Here is a 17,984-nt window from a genome sequence, read left to right as displayed (position 1 = left end):
GAAGCCAAACCAACAAGTCGACTTTCTGAGGCTCGTTCTGACTTTTATTACCACTTCAGCAGCAGTCCCCCAGGGCAAGCTGTAGATGGCTTGCAAGTATAATGCTCTTCAGTGTACAGGATGGAGCTGGCATGCGACCAACAGAGGCTCAAAGGCTCCTCCACTATCAGGAGAACGGCATCTGCCACATGTGTTTGCACCATTTACTCTTTCATAACCAGCCAGAGCAATCAGGCTAAATATGTACAAGATGACAATGTCTGCCAGGAGCATAACGGGTTTTCAAACTTGGTCACTTTCTAACAGGGGGATCCTCTGCTGTTGAACTTCTATTCTGCCAGAAGCTGTCATGGGAAGGCATTTGTAACGAGGTGGGATGAAATGGTCTCCCCTTTTGAAGACAATCAGCCACATCCTTTTTGTTGCTAGGAAGCTGGTCTCGCCTTCCATTGACAAACAATATTTAAAGTCTGTTCTGCTTTATTTGTGATGTGCAACCTTCACTAGATGGAGTAGGAATGAGGAGGAGGAAAATATTTGATGGGCTCCTGTACAAAAGAGATGGAATCTCTCCCTTTTCAAGACATTCCGTGTTAAAAAACCAAACAAATCTGGCCACTGCTAGCAAGCAGAAGTGTAGCGTGCACACACACAGCTTTCTGCTCAGGACCTAGCTGTATTTATTCTCCATTTCATTTGCAACTTTACACCACTTTTGGAGAACATGACATCTGCCTCTGTGACAGCAAACCTTGAACCTGCCATACACCTGCAGTGTGTCCCAGCACTCCAGGCAGTCAGGACTCAGCACTGAACTCTGGCAGAGCTCCTGCCCTCCCAGGCAGGTCTAACAGCACAGGATGAATCACCCACAGCAACATGTGAAAGCCAGAAAACCTTACAATTTAGTGAAAGCCCTTCAGAATAAGTGACTCAGTTTGTGCAACAAGAAAACAAAAAGCAATTATGTAAAGTTAAAGAAAATAATAACTGATGTTTTTCTAAACAATTTTAAAGTAATGGTGGAAAGGTATAGACCAGCTCTGTAGACTGAGCTTAACTGCTCTAGTAGATCTGATCTTTTATCACAAGCTTGGCATAACTGCAGTACTCCTACAGACCAGTTTTGTCACACCACTGCCACATTTGCCAAGCCTCTGCAATCTGAGCTTCCCTTTATGAAAATGAATGAAAGCAAGTCCTGAATAATTTCCACTTATATGATTAAAGATGGGCTTCTAAGGACCACTGTTGATTTTGTCTTTACATATTACATATTGAGTACTTTTCCTGAAAAATCTCAGCTGAAATCCTCTTTAAAAAAAACAAGTCACTGGTGGAAAAAGAACCTGAAAGCAGTGATTTGAATGTATCAAAAAAAATTTAAAAAAAAGGTTTCATTTTCTCATTGCTCTTACTGTGAAAGTAAATCTCATTATTAAAGCCTGAAAAATAGTGGTTTTCTTTTTAATATGAGGATTGTAATATGTTTTTAATTACTTCCATTCCTTTTCTTGCTGCTTGCATGCTCCTGATGACAGCAGAGATAGCTGGTGGTGTCACTGTGGACAGGCCTGTGGGCACCCTCAGCTCATTAAGTCACAGGGAATAATCCCTCCCTGCAGCTGTGCTTATCAATTACCTGTGCACACCCAGAACTCTGTGCTCTGCTGCAGCATCCAGGTGAGGGAATGCCAACCACAGCCCTCAGCAGCTGTCCCTGTGCTGCTCTGGGGACTTCCCTCTGCCACGAGAGCAGGACAAGGTCAGGGTCTGCAGAAACTGGAAGGGCAGGTGGCACCCATTCCTTGGGACACGGCATGTGCAGTGCACATATATTTATAGTGCCCAGTATCAGGCAGAGTCACTGACAAACTTCATATCCCATTAATGTGCAAGTAGCAAATAGTCTCCTTTCCTCTCTCTAGCTTCCCACACTCAGTACTACATGGTGAATTTTCAAGCTGTTCATTTTTCCAAGTTTAAATTTATTTTTTTAAAAGGCAAAACATAATGCTTGAAATGCAGAATCTCCAGGCTGTATCTGGAACTCTACCAGTTCTCAAATGCTCAGAGCTCATAATATTCACAGTCATTCCCTACCACCTTCGAATTCTTTAAACTTGAGTGTTTTGGCAGTTTACAGACACTGAGCTCCTCATCAGTGTTTCTGGCACATGATGGAAAACCCCCCAGGTTTTTTTTGCTGTTTCCCTGCAGCATACACCTCACTCCAGCCTGGTATTGCAGTGGCTACTCAGTAAGAAGCAAGCTGCTGCTCTTGCAGACACCATGAACCCAACCAGGACAAACTCAGGTGAAGTGGAGCAGCCTGTCAGCTGACAGGGGCTCGAGTACAACACCATGACACCAGGAGTGCCCATGAAGAGCAGGGAATTCCACTTCCTGGGAGTGGAGAGAGCACTGGGTGGGCTGGGATGCAACGCAGTTCTTACTGCCAAGTCATTCTTATGGTGCTGCCCAAACAGTCTGCAGAACAGCAAAAGTCTTTTTTCCAACATAAGTGCACTTAAGAAACATCCCCTCTCACCCAGAAAGAAGAAGGTGTGTTGTTTTGGAGGCAATATATAGATGTTCTAAAGACTCTTGGTTACAAAGGTTCCAGTAAAAGATAAAGAATATTTCCAGCACAGCTGGAAGTGTAAGTTTAACTGGTAATAGTAACGACAATATAAATAAAACCACTGAACATTTCTTGCTAAATATCAGCTGACTGCTACTTTTGAAAGACAGACTGTTTACATAGGTAAAAACCAGGACTAGTTTATATAAAATCCAGTAAAGCACCACCTGGAAGCGTTGTTCTTAATCACAAAGAATGTAAAATGTTCCCTGGTTTACAATTTCTTAAAATTCACTTAAAACTGCTCAATAACCAAGCAAATGTTGAACAAACAGCATGGGAGCAATGAAGCCGTTTACCTCCTTGCTCTGTGGTTCTACTCACCAAACATCTGTTTGCCTGTGCATTTTAGTCATTCCTGTTAAATTAACTCATCAAGGACTAAGCAACAGCTCTGACACAGTAATTAGTGAAATCAGTGGTCTTATGGACAATGAATCTGTGATTTACTTCACTGGGCAGATTTAGAAAATAATGATTATGTTTACTAATTTATAGGCTGACACCTCTTTTGTACTTTTTGATAAGTAAATCACAGAAAGGAAGCCTGTGCTTTTTACCACATTAAGCAGAACTGTGACCAGACCTGCAATGTCACTTGTTCAGACAACCAGTTTCAAACCTGTGGTTTCACAAACCCCTTTTTCTGCAGCTGCAGCACAAACCACAGTGCCGTGTGGCTGATCCAGTGGTTCTTCCTGAGTAAAATGGACACTGAACCCAGAACTCATTGAGGACACCACTGACCCCCCTGGGGCCCATCCAAAAACTCATGGGGGTTACTGCAGAGACCTGTAGAGCACAGGGATTGGGGCAAGGGTTAGACTCTGTGCTGCCTGCCAGCACCTTTGCTTTGCCCATGCCTAGTACCCACTGGGACTGATAAATCCTTTCTGCCTTCTGCATTTCCAATGTCCCAGACACGTCGCACCAAAGTGCCATTTCCTGGAGGCACCATCAGGCAGCACATCTGGGCAATACCTGCTTCACGTTGAGATACTGCCATCCTGTCCTAGTCTAAGCAGCCCTGAGAGATACTGTCCATGATTTCAGCACTGGAATCGGCTGGTAAAGTCTATATGCTTTACTGGATATAGCACTCAGGTGGCTGATTCTCACCAAACTGCTCTTCAAACTTTCTAAACTCTCTGCTCTTTAAAATGGATATAAAACCATTGCTGTCTGCTCGTCTTATCAGACAATTATGGCTGACCTGAAGCAAGGTTTATTGCATTTTTTCACATAGTGCTGTTTCGCATGTAATGAGTGATGAAAAACAATTAGAAGGAAATTAAATCTGACTCAACAAATACGCTGTGTGCAGTAGTATGATTACTTTTCTTCAATTACTTGTTTATGAATTCAGAGTTCAATCATTCATAATGGTTTGCATAATTACTAATATGAATCAGCAAGGTTTGCCTGCAAATTAATGTGGTAGGACTCAGCTGACCAGCCTTTACTTACTAATTTGGACATGGGGTTTCTTAGTAACGTAGCTCTTCATTAGTGAGTTAGCTGTTCCTTTAAAATTATATTAATATATAGAAATCCATAGCCACCTAAAGGGGTCTACCACATATATTGATTTGCTGTGGAAGCAGAGCTTTCCAGTACACCTCAGGGTTAGCATTTAATTCTGGTTGGAAAAAAAGCTGTCCGTGCTTTGATATCACTTCATGTGTTCCTCTTTCCTTATCCTGTCTCTCTTCATAAAAAGCACACAAATTTTCCTCTAATTAGGCTGTAAAGTGTACTGAGTGGCATTAGTCCCTCTCAACCATGCTCACTACCTGCCATATTTCCTTTCTGTTTTTTTTCATTGCTGCAGAAAATAAGTCTCACAGCCTGCATAATGAACAGAAGCCTAAGGTGGAATCCCTTAAATGTAATCACAGTGTGCTAATAGTATGGGATCCAGCAAATTCCAGACAGCAGTACATTGTAGTATTTCTCTTAATGAACAATCATTCTTCATTTTTGAAAGTCTGGTTTAAAAATATCCTTTCTATGTAGTATGCATTTCATGTTTAAATGATAGCTGAACATCCAGGCTAGAAGTAATAAATTAGTATTTTTTTTACCTAGTCCTTTAACTAATAATACTGAAAACATCAAGTATTCTTCCTTTTCCTAATTTATTTTATGATTTCTTAGAGTTGCATGAGTAAACAAGCCATACAAGCCAGTATGATGCTTCTGCTTCTGTTTATACAGCTCAAAATGTTTTTGAGCATTTAGCTTATACAGTGAATTCAAAAAATGTATGGCCTCTTCCCTGCTAACAGCAGTGGGTACAGACCTTCTCACAGACATCTGGGGTGATCATCACCCATCTGTGCATGGCTAAGTCGCTTGCTTCCTTTGTATCTGAGCTCTGAATCCTACCTGCTATTCTGGCATGGGGAAAAAAATTCCCTTGTCACTCCACTTCACCAAAATCCCCTGTGCTTTTCAGCCTCTGCACAGGTATGGATGCCAAATGAAGCCTACCTGAAGCACTCCTATCTCACATTAAAGGCACAATGCCAGCGAGCCTCCATTTGGTTGCCAAGTATCAGGAGACCCCTCTAATTATCCATTTTGTCCTTCAGATGCAGCAGAGGGAGATTCCACCGCTCTGAGGACACGTTCCATAACTTGGCAACTGCCTTACAGTTGTCTTCATCTCAGGAGAATACAAAAGGGTGGCACTGGCTAGTGACATTCTTCCATTGTGAAGCAGTATGGAGCACTGATGATTAGTAACAGACCTGTGAGCTTAAAAATAAAATAAGTATTTTGGAACTCTCTCCCCCTGCCTCTTTTATCTGCTGCTATGGCAATGGAAAGAATGAGAAGGCTTTCAATCAAGCAACAGAAACCTCTGAGGGGAGGGAAGGAATGTGGTACAGGAGATGCTGCACATAAAACCTGCTGGAGTTTGCTTTCTTCTTCCTTCAAGAGAAGCTTTGCCTGTTGGAAAGAGCCTCACTCTTGGGTGCTCAAATTCCAGTTGAGCCCTCTTTGAGATGCAATCTTATGGGAAATGCATCAAAACTGCAGAAACTCCTTCCTGAACTGGATTCCAAATCTAGAGAGTAATGCTGTTAAATTTCCAGGTGACAAAAAATTTGTATACAAAATCCTCGGCTTTAGGTTTGGTTCCTATGGTTTTGCCTGTCCTGCCATCAGAAAACTGTACTGTAAGTCCTCTCTACTGAGGAACATAGTGGCTACAGAGCACACCGACAGTGGTGGCACAAGGCAGATGGAAGAGTGACCATCACATTGTGGCAATGGTGCCTTTTTCTTGCAGCACAATGACAAGCAAGGCTGAGTCTTTTCTTGGTCAGTAAAAATTGCCTGACAACTTCCTCAGTAGGCCTGAGTTGGAAGGATGAAGTGCATCCCATTTTGGAGCAGTCAGAAGAGACAGCGATCTCACTGGATGTGGTCATCTTCTGGCATGACAGCCCATTTCCTCCTGTTGTTTGCACAGGTAGGAACAAAAGCACTGGCTCTACAATTGATGTTTAGCTAAGTAATGAGCTGAGCCCACTCAGACATTACTCTGAGTTAACATGGAGTACCTAACACCTATGAGAATCAGGCCCAAGTATGGCTGCAAAAGCTTAACTATAGGCAAACATTTTCGAAAAAGACTAATACGTGTTGTTATCACACTAATATCTATATCATTGGGATCACAACTAAGGCAGATATGCATTCTGAGGAGCATTCGTTTTAACTGTGCAGTTGTGGAGTTGCAACAAGACCTCCTCTGAAAACATCCATGGTACCTGTCTGCTGAAGAACAAGAAAGGAAAAAGGAACTTGAAAACTTTTGTTCCATCAGATAGTATTGGTTGGCTCAACTGTAAGAATGAAAAGCATCCTTTCCCTGGGAAAAAAAAAATCTAATTCAAAAGTGTTTTGAGGCTTCCAGTGAGCTGTGACAACTGTAATTCAGAGAAGAGGTAGGTACCCTCATCAACTCGTGAAGAGCTGATGCTCTCAAGTGTGCTCCTGCACCAGTGACTGTGGCAGTGCTGCCTCATGACTTCATGGTGCCTTTCTGGTCACTGCTTGCTAGGATGATACATCTGTGAACCTCAAGTCTTGAAGGGCAGCAGCCTGGATGCACACAATAAGTGTGACCAGGGATGCCAGACTGTTGGTCTGGCAGACCTAGGGGCTGAGGGGCTTCCTCCCCTGGCAGGGGGTTAGGCTAAGGCAGTCCCAGCACCCCCCCACTCAGCCTCTCCACAGTGCTCTTACTGTGGGGGCAAGGGAGGAGCAAGAGAAGCGATTTCAGTCTTTCTTTTGGTTGTGGGTCAACTCCTGCAGCTTTTAATCATGCTGAACTTGCACTGAAATCAATGGAACTTTTCTCTCAGACAAAGGGAAATGTTATTTATCTCATTATTGCCACCAGCCGCAGCTTTACGCACACGACTAGAACGGGTTCCTTCTGCAGGTAGCTGAACCTTCAGGGGCTGCTGTTCATGCCAATCTGAAAATGGCACTGGCACATTATGGTCAGGAAATCTGGTACCATGGGGTTAAGTTTCAGCCCTTATACCTAACGCAAATCAGTGAGGAAATTCATTGCTAGGTGCAGTCTCTAATTATTTAAAAGATAATTTGCATGCTACACAGAAATAAATTAGCTCCCAGGTGACAGCTGTTCCACTGTGTCCATTCCTGGAACTAGATGCCATGCTGGGAAATCTAAATGCAGACCAAAAGATTAAAAAATTGAGTTTTCTTGCCTTATGGGAAGGCCTCCCCAAAACAGAGGCATAAAGAAGAGAGCAGGGGAATGAATGCTTCAAACCAGCAAGCTTAGAAGCTTAACTAACAAATCACAACATCTTCATGGTCTGCATTTTCTAAGGGCACTTCACAACTTGCTAGAAGATACTGCAAGTGGATGTAAGTGTAATGTGTACTAGTTTAAAAGGATTTTTTTCAAAGTCACAGAAAGAAATTCAGCCCTAACATCAGGTTTGCATTCACACAGTCATGTGAGATCATTATAGAGCATGTGAACACCACACAAAACATCTTTTCTTCTTTTTATCACACACACAAAAAATCAACAAATGCATTTTCACATTCCTCACCAAAAGAAGAGGTACCACTTTTTATCTGCATAAAAGCCTCAAGACAATCTTCATCTCACAAAAGAACCTATCCTAAAACATTTTTCAATTTAATGATTTTCTAAGAGTCTTCTTCATGGCTCTCTTTTAACACTGTATATTGTGTATTTTCCACATACTTATATAAACTGTATATAACACTGCATTACGTGGATGTGGATGTATATGTATTGTATAGGGGATACTATATATTATGAGACATTACATTGCCAGGCTTTTTCCATTGCTCTACGTCCTGAAAGAAGCAATTTCCTGTGCCAGTTGGCTTTGTGCTGGAACTGTTCTGTGGAGATTAAAGGCAGTTTGCTGCTTCTTCTCCCTATCTCTTCCTTTCCTCACTGGTCCTCTCATGCTGCTGTGGCTGACTGCAAAGGGCTTGCTTTTCCTTACTGCAGGGGAAGGGCTGCTCCTCTCTCTCCTACCTGTTGGACTAGCTAGAGAATCTGTCGTAGAATGGACATTTGTAACAGAAATATCAAGAGTGGTATGAAGGGAAACGTGTGTGTGTGTGCATCTGTGTGAAAGTGCCAGAAGAAACAAGCGCGAGAGGATTAAAGAGCAGCATATGTTAATTGCTACAGAGCAACATATGTGGGTTCATTCAAATGACCAAACAGCAAGAAGGAACAAACCTATCTTTAGATAAGGTATAAAGAAGATGAGAAACAGGACTGGAGGCAATAAAACAACCAGATAAGAAAATCCTGGCAACTGCAATTCAGGAATTTTGCCACAGGCTAATGAGAGGTGAGATAAAATAATGAGGCAAAAGATCCCCAACAACATCCACATCTAAAGGCTGTAAAAGACAGCTCCAGAATAATTTCATCGTCGCTAATTAAGAAGAGCTCAAGGGATGTGATGAGGGCCTGATACATGGCATCCCTCTGTGTGGCACAGTGCTGATCCTGGCCAGACCACCCGGACAGGCAGGACACAGTGAGCAGGGGGATGCGAGGGGACCCTCACCTTGCACGGGCTGGGGTCCTGGTGAGCACAGGACAGTTGAGACACGAGCAGTCTGGCAGGAGCTGATGAGCTGCCATCAGGAGAGCTGCACACTTACCACTCCTGCAACATTGGCTGTCCTGACATCCTATTAACAGATCATTACCAGGATCTTCATTCCTCCTGAGATTTTAAAAATCTCTGTGGATGTTTAGAACTTGATCTTACTTGTAATCCCCTGATCAGCTCGTCTGCTGTGGGGACCCTACCACCATCATGCGAGCAAGGCAGGCTAATACACCCTTAATTTCTCTCATGAAGAAATAAGCCACCCATTCAGAAAGTAATGTCTCATCTCTCCAAATTCTCCCTGGGTAGCTGTTTGGAGTGCAGGTCAGTGCAGGTGCACTGAGACCCCTGGGCTGAGCTACCTGCCCAACACACCACAAGAGAGAGAAAGGGAACAAGCACTGGTTATGTCAGGGTCAGGAGAGTGCTCTACCTGTGCTGGAGGCAGAAATCCCAAAGCAAGATGACTTGTTCTTCCAGATGTTGATACTTGTGTGAAAGTTGCTACTACATATAACCACAAAAGTGTAAGCATCTGCAACACCTGTGGTTCACAGAAAAGATGAGGTCACATCTGTGTTTGCATACTGTGACACTGTGAAACACCTTGCTACAACCTAAATATGGAGTTTCTCCCAGTGCTCAAAATGCATTTGCTGATCAGCATCAGCTGTGACCGGGAGAGAAAATTACCTGCTGTTGTAGGCCCTGTATCATCCAGTTGTGTCATCCTCCTTTAGTTTCTACTTAACACCTATTGACAATATACTGCTTATGAGAATTTTACATTTGCTGTGTGCCATTCCTCTCTTGTAAAGCAAACCCAGCATTTTCTATAAATCACAGTCGGTCCCTGTAGCAGCAATAATTCACAAATTTCACACTCCTCTCAGCAGAGACAGACAAAGGTCTCCTGAAGCAAAATTTGTAAAGCATCATTTTTTTCAGAGAAACTCTTCAACCAGACTGTGGAAGTTTGGGTTCACCCTGTCTTTTAGTGCAAGATGAGGGGGGAACACTGAGGAGCTAGTCTCTGTAGTAAAGACAACTGCAAAACTCATCAGAAGAGCTGCGAGAGCTGCCCTGGTGAAGCCCGAGTCCTGCTCACCCTGGAGAGGGCAGCTGACACTCCAAGCATGGCACACACCCAGCTTCTGTCAGGAGCTGAAGGGCCCAGCTGCCTCCCTCCCTGCTCCCTGCTTTCAGCAGACATTCTCCTGTCTCTGTCGTACCAGTGTACAATGCCTTACCCATATTCTGCTGAAACTTTTGAACACTGAGACAGCACAAGTGCAAAAGCTGTGCAGGAGGTGCAGGAATTCAGACCTGGAGACTTTTTAAGGCACCACCATCATCTTCGTATCACAACAGAAATTTTCCATTTGCTCCTGTTGTATAAGCAGGAGCTTGGCTTTCTGTCCCTAAAGCAGCTTCTGCAGTGTGGTATTTTACTTCTGTACCTGTGACAATTCAGGTCCCCAAGCTACCACTTGTGAGGTAATTTTTAAAATGAGAATCAGAGTAAGATGTATCAGCAAGTTCTTCTTTACCTCCTGTTTTGATTACATGCTCAAAGAATTCTACCCCATGAATGAAACTGAAGGCCTGGTTCATTTTTTGGCTTTTAATCAAGCTTGACCTCTAAAGCACTTGTTTTCATGGAGTCATAAGGAACAAAACAAGTTTGAGTTTTAAGGCCAGGTAATTTTTTAAGACATGAAATTTTTGAGAAGTAGCAGAAGATTAAAGATACAGTAGACTGCATTTTTTTCAGCTACTCCTCTCTCCATAATAACTTCTTTAATTAAGCTTGCATTTCCAAAAACAATGAAAAATTGTCTCAGAGAGAAGCACATAAATCTTGGCTAGAAATAGCCAGGCTCTTCAGTCTCTCCTACCACCCAAGAGAAGCTCAGTTACCTCAGAACACCAAACCCCCAGGAGCCAGGCTGGGTCAGCACCCCAGGAACCCTGTGAGACCTGCTGCACTGCTACAAGGTGCTGCAGTGGAAGAAGTCTCCAGCTATAAACTTAAGAGAGGATAACTCTCTCACACAAGGAACCCGGTCTAGAGGATTTTTTAGGGTTTGTTTTACCACCAGATAAGCAGGCAAGTTGCTGACTTTCATCATGAGTGATTTAAAAACTCCCTAGAAACATTTGGCTTAAAAATTTGATTACAAGTGACAAAAATACTAACTTTTAGAAGTGAGTTCTGAACAGGAAACTTCAGTAAAAAAGGATTGGTCATGTTCAGCTTAATGATTTAAGCTGACTGAGTATTCTAAGAAAAGGTTACAAAGATACTGGAGAAGTTCTCTGAGAAGAAAAATGGTCCAAATAAACCACTGCTTCTTCTCTAAATAAATACAGACACACAGCTCTTTCCAGGAAGTCTGTAGGGCTTGCACTGTACCACTGACAATTTTGAAAATTAATGGAAAATGTTTTTTAAAGTAAATCTTTTGTTCTAAGAGAAAGCAGCCAAAAGATAAACCATAATAAAATAAAACTAGAATTGTGCCAGCATGTAGATTTTATGCAGACTGCTGAGTTTATCTTACCTGTAAAGATCTGTGATCTGCCCTTGGTTCCAGCGGTAACAAAGATCGTTTAGAAGACGCTCGTGCTGTCCATACAAACAAATGTAGTTGGAGGCAGGAAAGGGTTCCTCTGAAAAGCAGGTGATGCTGTCTACCGTACTGTATTTGTCAATGTGTATCCTGAAATAATTCCCACATTTTGCCTCTCCCGTTACAATCTCCATCCCCTGGAACAGAGAATATAAAGGAAATCTGCGGAGATGGAACAAACATCTAACGTGGCATGTGTACAGGCTGAGCTAGGGTCTCCTACTTGATATTTACCATTCCTTAAAATCTACAACCCATTTTTAAAAACAAGAATATTCTTGGTAACGTGGTTTATAGCACAAGGCACTTGTGCCTGGACACAAAGATTTTCTGTTTGTTTTAGACCTTGACTAACTGCACACAAAATGATTGCATGAGCAGCATGGGCTTTAGCTGCCCAATCCTGAGTGCCATAGAGACACCTAAGGGTATCTGGGCCATCTGAACTGCACTGGCAGTGACACAGGATCCATGGGAGACCTGTGACCTCCTGGAGCAGCAGCTGGAGGTCATGAGGGATGCCCTAAGGCATCCCAAACAACACTGGATGCCTCTGTCTAGGCAACTGAATTGAACTCCATTCATCCTAATTTATTATACAGAGTCCATATTACTGCACAGACATGGCATATAAAAATTTACTGCAGGATACCACCCAGATGGATGGAGAACTCACTGGCATACTTTTACTCTCTCTCCAGATTTGTAACTAATGCACATGTTTTTATATATTAATATGCAAAGGGTACATATGAAGAGTCCAAACTTATGGCACATGGCAGAAGCAACACGATTGCAGGCGGAGGGTTAACACTCCCACATCAATCAGTTAGATGCAAACTTCTATGTTACAGCTCAGAGATCTATCACATACCAATTAAGCATTTTTGGCTTGGTAGAGAAGTGTTTCAGTAGTCAAAGGTGTGAGGTGATGGATCAGCCTTCCAACAAGGGAAGACATACCAAGAAGAACCTGGTTCAGTTCTAAAAATATTTATAAACTGTGTGAATGGCACAATGTACTAGACAGTTGCCTGCCACTGCAGGACACCGGCTTTGATCTGCTAGGACATTTCACTCAGGATATGTTCTAGACTTTTAAATTATTAATAACCATTGCTCTTAAAATATATATGCCTAACTTACATTAAATATATATGCCTGTGCTAAAACAAATGCCTAAGGAACCAGGAACAGTCCTGGAAAAAAAGGGTCAAGGACTGAAGCTGTAGTGCCCCATTAGGGAACTCTCAGAACCCAAAGTACTACAAACAGTAATGAACAGTTCAGGGCATGAGGACTTGATAAATATTTCCTGCCATCAAGGACCAAAAACCTCTTGGGTTTGGGTTGATTTAATGGCCAGAGAACTAAGAAGTGCTGTAAAGAAGCTAATTGGATAATCTTACCTTTATGTATTTCACATTTAAAATATGACAGTGGATTTAGATTTTAAAAAATGGAACATTTTCAAATGAACACAGAGATTTGGTTTTGTATGGGTTTGTTCCATTCCATAGTTTACTGATAAGCCCCAGCTCCAGAAAGTCTCTAAATGCATACTTAAACCCATGCTTACTCAAGATATTTTTTAAGATACATGGTACTTCTGTACTATCCTAAATAGGAACACCCTTCCAAATGGAGGACAAAACAAAGAAGAGTTAAATAATTAAACTTACATGATCACACAGTGCAAGTTTTAAGTCCAAGTGGATGGGGATTTCTGGTTTGGAAATATGCAAGTAATTATAACCTCCAGGAAGAACACCTCCTGCCATAAATGAAAATATGAGATTTAATAAATCATAAGCAACAAACAAAATAAAGTATTGGTTTGTCCTCCTCTCCTATAATCTTTTGTTTGTTTACTTAATATCTCTGACAAGAAAACAAGAACTTATTTTGTTTTGGTGGACCTCATGTTATAAACTTTTTGTACTCTTACACATTGTTGTGCAGTAGCCCAACATTGGAAAGTTCTCATTATAGTTTTATTCATCTTGAACTTGGAATACAGACACCAAGTTTCACTGGAAACACTCCACGTTTACTGCAATATAAATGAAAGAACAACTTAGTCTGTTACTAGCAAAGATCTACAGCTTTGAGAACTTCACTGTCATAGGAGAGACAGACCTGCCCATATTATATAGCAGCAAAAATAGCAAAGAAGGTATGAAAGAGTAACAGAAATCCATTTTGACATACCTTTAATTTTACACCCTTTGTACATGGGGATGAGTCTATCTGAGTCTTCTGGTGGCTTGGAAGTGGGCTCACAAGTTGGATCAAAGAGGTTCAGCATAGACGTAGCAAGCTCAAAGCCAATCTCTTTGGAGCTGAAGTTGCTGTGTGTCCATTCGTCTGCGTAGTATCTCCTGGAGTACTTTGTTAAAGGACCTGCAGCCCTGATACTGACATCATTTGTATGGAACTCAGTGTCAATCACCAGTCTTCCATCAAAAACAAGGCAAGCATCATTAATTGCTTTAAAGGTTTCATAATCCACTTCCCTGTAGGCAAAGCTAAAAAATGCCTAAAAAATGATGTAAGTAAGCATAGTTATTATACAGTACTTACTGACTAATTTCATAAATCAAATCCTATGCTTTGGACTGGAGGGAGAATTACTAAACTAGATCCATCTACTTTTGGTTATTAGGTTAGTTTTGGTTAAAAAATGCTAACATTAACTATGTCAAATACCCAGAGTGGATGTGCATATTTTCTGTGTTAGTACAAACGTATGAAGTAGACACTCTCAGGGACAGGGCACAGGTCTAGATGGGTGTCAGATCCCTCTCTGTCATCCAGGTCAGCCCAGAGGAGGCTGTGTCTGCAACTGGCACATTCAGCAGTCAGATACTGTGTCTGGGAATGAGCACTGCAGATGCCTATCCACTACCTTTTGGTTTTGGACTGAAAAAAGATGGGACTTCCATCCTCTGAAAACACTGCCTGTGCTGCCTTCCTCCTCCTCACAGCACTGTCTCTGAAGTGGGATTTATCTCGGGGCCAGCATCTAATGAAGCCATAAGTTCGTTTTCCCCACAGGAAGACTTCAAGGGCACTGAAAGAAAATCACACTAAATCCTTAAATTCCTCTAAAGGAAATTTCCTCTAAAGGAAAAAAGCTAGTGATAATTCCCTTCTTTTGTCTTCTTGTGGCACCTGCACGCTCCCTCCTGTGGGACATGAGCAGGCACACCAGACCTCACCTCCCCAGAACAGGACCTGAGGCAGCACAACTGCCACCAGCACCACAGAGCAGGCGGCACTGGGAGCGGCCACCAATCCGTCCTGGGTCCTGGGCATGGGTGTGGAGCAGATGTGCAGAACCTGCTGGATGCCTGAGGAGCTGCTGTGAGATCCAGCACAGCATGGCAGTGAGGAGGGCAGGGCCCTACCACAGCCTTCCCCTTCTGTCTGCAGGTTCCATGCATCCATTGCTGGAGAGGAGCCCACAAAGGGATTTGGAATCACAGGCAGCTGACACTTCTTTTGATGAGAGTTTTCTACGTGGCCTAAAGGTGACTTGAAATCTGAAATCTGGAACCAAAAATGTGCTCACTAAGGACACAAGTGCAAGTTCAAATGAAGCCAAGAGAGGCACTGGGGAAGGTAAAACCCTCTGAGACCTCCAGAGATGTCTCAGCTCTGGAACACCAGAAATGAGGAGCAGGGAAGTGAGGCTAAGCCTGGAACCAGGGGCACAGGCACACTGCAGTCCCTGCCCCACGCCTTCACCTCCACCACAGTGCCACAGGCAGCCAAAGCAGGAGAAGCCACAACTAGAAGCAGTGTCTTTATAGGTGCCTTTTACAAAGGATAAACTGAAACCCGGCAGAACTAGTGTCCCAGAATACAGTAGAACAAGAGTGCACCCTGGACATTTTGGGTTAAAAATGATAAAAATGACAAGATTGAGAAATGTGTTAAACAACATGATGGTCTGTAAAGGGTACAGATGAAGATTGACTGTCTGATTGCTACAACACAGCTTATGAACCTCCAGAGCCTTTACAAAGAGCCTTCACCAGCACCCTCAGCTTTTAAAATGATTAGACAAGTTGAATGTTGTTGCCCACCATCAAGAAACATAACTACAAGCCGAGGAAAGGGTGAAAAGTTAACAGATAAGCACTCATTATCCTGCTGCCTTCAACCCTAACAGCCCAAGACACAACTGCACCAGGGCAGAGCAGCATCTGTAACATGCCCTTCTCTCAAGTGTCAGCCTTGGGAAGGACACAGCTGTGACTTGGGAAAAGGTGTTTCCCAATCACATCACCAAAGAGATTTCCTGTGGGCTCAAGGTGAGTGTCAGATGCTCACACCAGGCTGGAAGAGACAGATGGAAGGAAAGGGAACTGCAAATTTCAGCGACACCAATAGAGCAGAGATGCTGCACAGGAGAGCCAGAGCCTCTGGGCTTGTTCGTGTACAAAACAAGTAAGGGACTACATGCAGTTAAGGGAATTGTAACCATCTAGTAGATGTGAAATCAGAGAGGCTCTGCCCGCCAGGGCAAGCGGACAGCCCCAGGCCCCGCCGGCTGACAGGCAGGACGGTGTCACCGGAGGGGAGGGGAGGGGAGGGCTGCAACCTCCAGGCTGGGAGCCATCTGTCAGCCCGGGAGGGGAGGGAGGGAGGCTGCCGCTTCAGGGGAAGAGATTTTCTCCCGTTGTTTTTATCCTGCAGGACTCAACAAATTAAGCCCCCAAGAACTGCCAATCAACAGTTGATATTGGCTGAAATCCCAAAAGGCCCCGAGCCGCTGCAGGGCCGATTCCTGCACTGCCTGATCCCCGGCACAGGCAGCTGCCTTCCTGCTGGAGGATGCTCTCCAGAGCCCTCTCCTCCTCTGAGCCCGTCCTCCAGCAGCTAAATGCAGACACAAGAGCCATGCAGGACAGCTGAACTGGTTTTGGAGAATACAAAGCTCCAGGCATCACCAGTAATTGCATGTCTCTGATTCAAGAGGCTGAGTAAGAGAGACTTTAGGAGGGAAGAACTATGGCTGGAGGAAGGACAAGCACTGGGCACAAAAGGGCCAACACCAACACACAAACCATGGGGACCTGGTTTTCCTGAGCAATGGCACAGGACACAAAGGGAAGGAGGTGGAGAAAAAGGGGAGGGCTGATGAGCAGGTGGTGAATAGATGTTAAGTTGCAAGAGCAAGAACCACAGGGATACTTCTGTGGAAGAAGGACAAAAAATGAGGGATCTTGGGGAAAGATGAGAGAAACTGAAAAGCTGCATGTGAAGAAAGAAGGGAGGAACATCATTACTGATCCCAGGGCCAAAGTCAGGAGACTGCTAGTGGATACAAGTGCTATGCAAGGTCATTGCCTCCATCAGGAAGGGCTTAACTATCCATATGTTAAAAGAAAAGGGTTAGGAACACCCACCCAGTGACTCAGAGGCAGGGGGGGAGCAGGGACCCCAGCTCCTGGGCACCTCTCTGGGAGAGGCACATGGCTCTTGCTTTCCAGAATCACAAGAGACTCTCTTGCACAAGCAAATTTACATGGTAAGCCTCTCAGTCCTAACAGTACTGGCTTCTGTTATGACTTGATCAAATGCCCACAACTATAGACAGGAGATACTTTTGCATTTAAATAATAAAAGGCTCTCTGGAATTGTTTAGAAAATGAATTAAGACTATTTGTCACTCAGCAGTGAACAACTGTCTATGAGTCAGGTGACTTAAATACATTTTAATCCAATTCAGTCAGGGCATTAACAATGGTTTCATTTGGAGTTTTAAAAAACCAGTCCTTTATACAAACCAGTGAGTGTTCAATCTCCTGAAGACAATGAGAAAATAGATAAATCAGAGAGGGACCATCTAAATTTGATGGTCTTTGTCTTAAAAAAACAGACTGAAGGAGAAACAATGGAAGCATATACTTACTGAGCACTGCAATTTAAAGGGTTTTGTATCAGTAGTGAAAGCAGCACACGTGATGAGGTCTGGGTCGTCACCCTCGTCCCACTGTGCCAGGATGCTGTCCCGATACACAGACACCCCAGCCTCTGCCAGGGCCTCCTCAACAGCACTTTCAATTTCGTTGTTGTTCAGGCAAGAAATGTTTGAGCTGAGTGGAGGCTGCACGAGATGTATGCGAGAACCACCAATTCCAAGAGATAAGAGGGTCTCTACCGTGGTGTAAATGTCAATTGTATTCCCATAGACAATGACATTCCCTAAGAGAAAAAAAGGGGGGAAAAATCTAAGATATACAATGAAAACCTTATTAGTATAACTCAGATGATAATAACAAAAAATTGCTCTCGTTGACCCTCTTATTTCTCTGATGCTATGAAGCAAACAATGTTACCTAGCAACAGTAGCTAAGATAATTTAGCGAAGAATCTGTACAAAACATCCCACAAAGTAGGCAAGTACTTAACATAGAAGTACGATATTCATTCTGACCCCATAATTTGAAATTATTTTGATTGAAAATCTGCTAGGGGAAAAAAAAACCACCTCATTTTTATTTTATTTTCCCCTCACTCCTCAATTTTGCT

The 17,984-nt window shown here is 43.1% G+C and overlaps 1 protein-coding gene across 1 annotated transcript in view; it reads right to left on the bottom strand.

Moving 5' to 3' along the window:
* CFAP61 (cilia and flagella associated protein 61) overlaps positions 1-17,984 on the bottom strand; it is a 98,003-nt gene that overhangs the window by 11,988 nt on the left and 68,031 nt on the right. The window contains exons 21-24 of the mRNA XM_030447736.1: positions 17,365-17,657; positions 13,653-13,980; positions 13,124-13,215; positions 11,373-11,578 (exon numbers count right to left, since the gene is read on the bottom strand). Coding sequence (XP_030303596.1) covers positions 11,373-11,578; positions 13,124-13,215; positions 13,653-13,980; positions 17,365-17,657 — 919 coding nt within the window. The remainder of the gene's footprint in view (positions 1-11,372; positions 11,579-13,123; positions 13,216-13,652; positions 13,981-17,364; positions 17,658-17,984) is intronic.

This window comes from Calypte anna, chromosome 3 (genome assembly GCF_003957555.1).
Source record: "Calypte anna isolate BGI_N300 chromosome 3, bCalAnn1_v1.p, whole genome shotgun sequence".
Lineage (NCBI taxonomy): Eukaryota > Metazoa > Chordata > Aves > Apodiformes > Trochilidae > Calypte > Calypte anna.
This window is presented reverse-complemented; position numbering and strand designations above follow the sequence as displayed.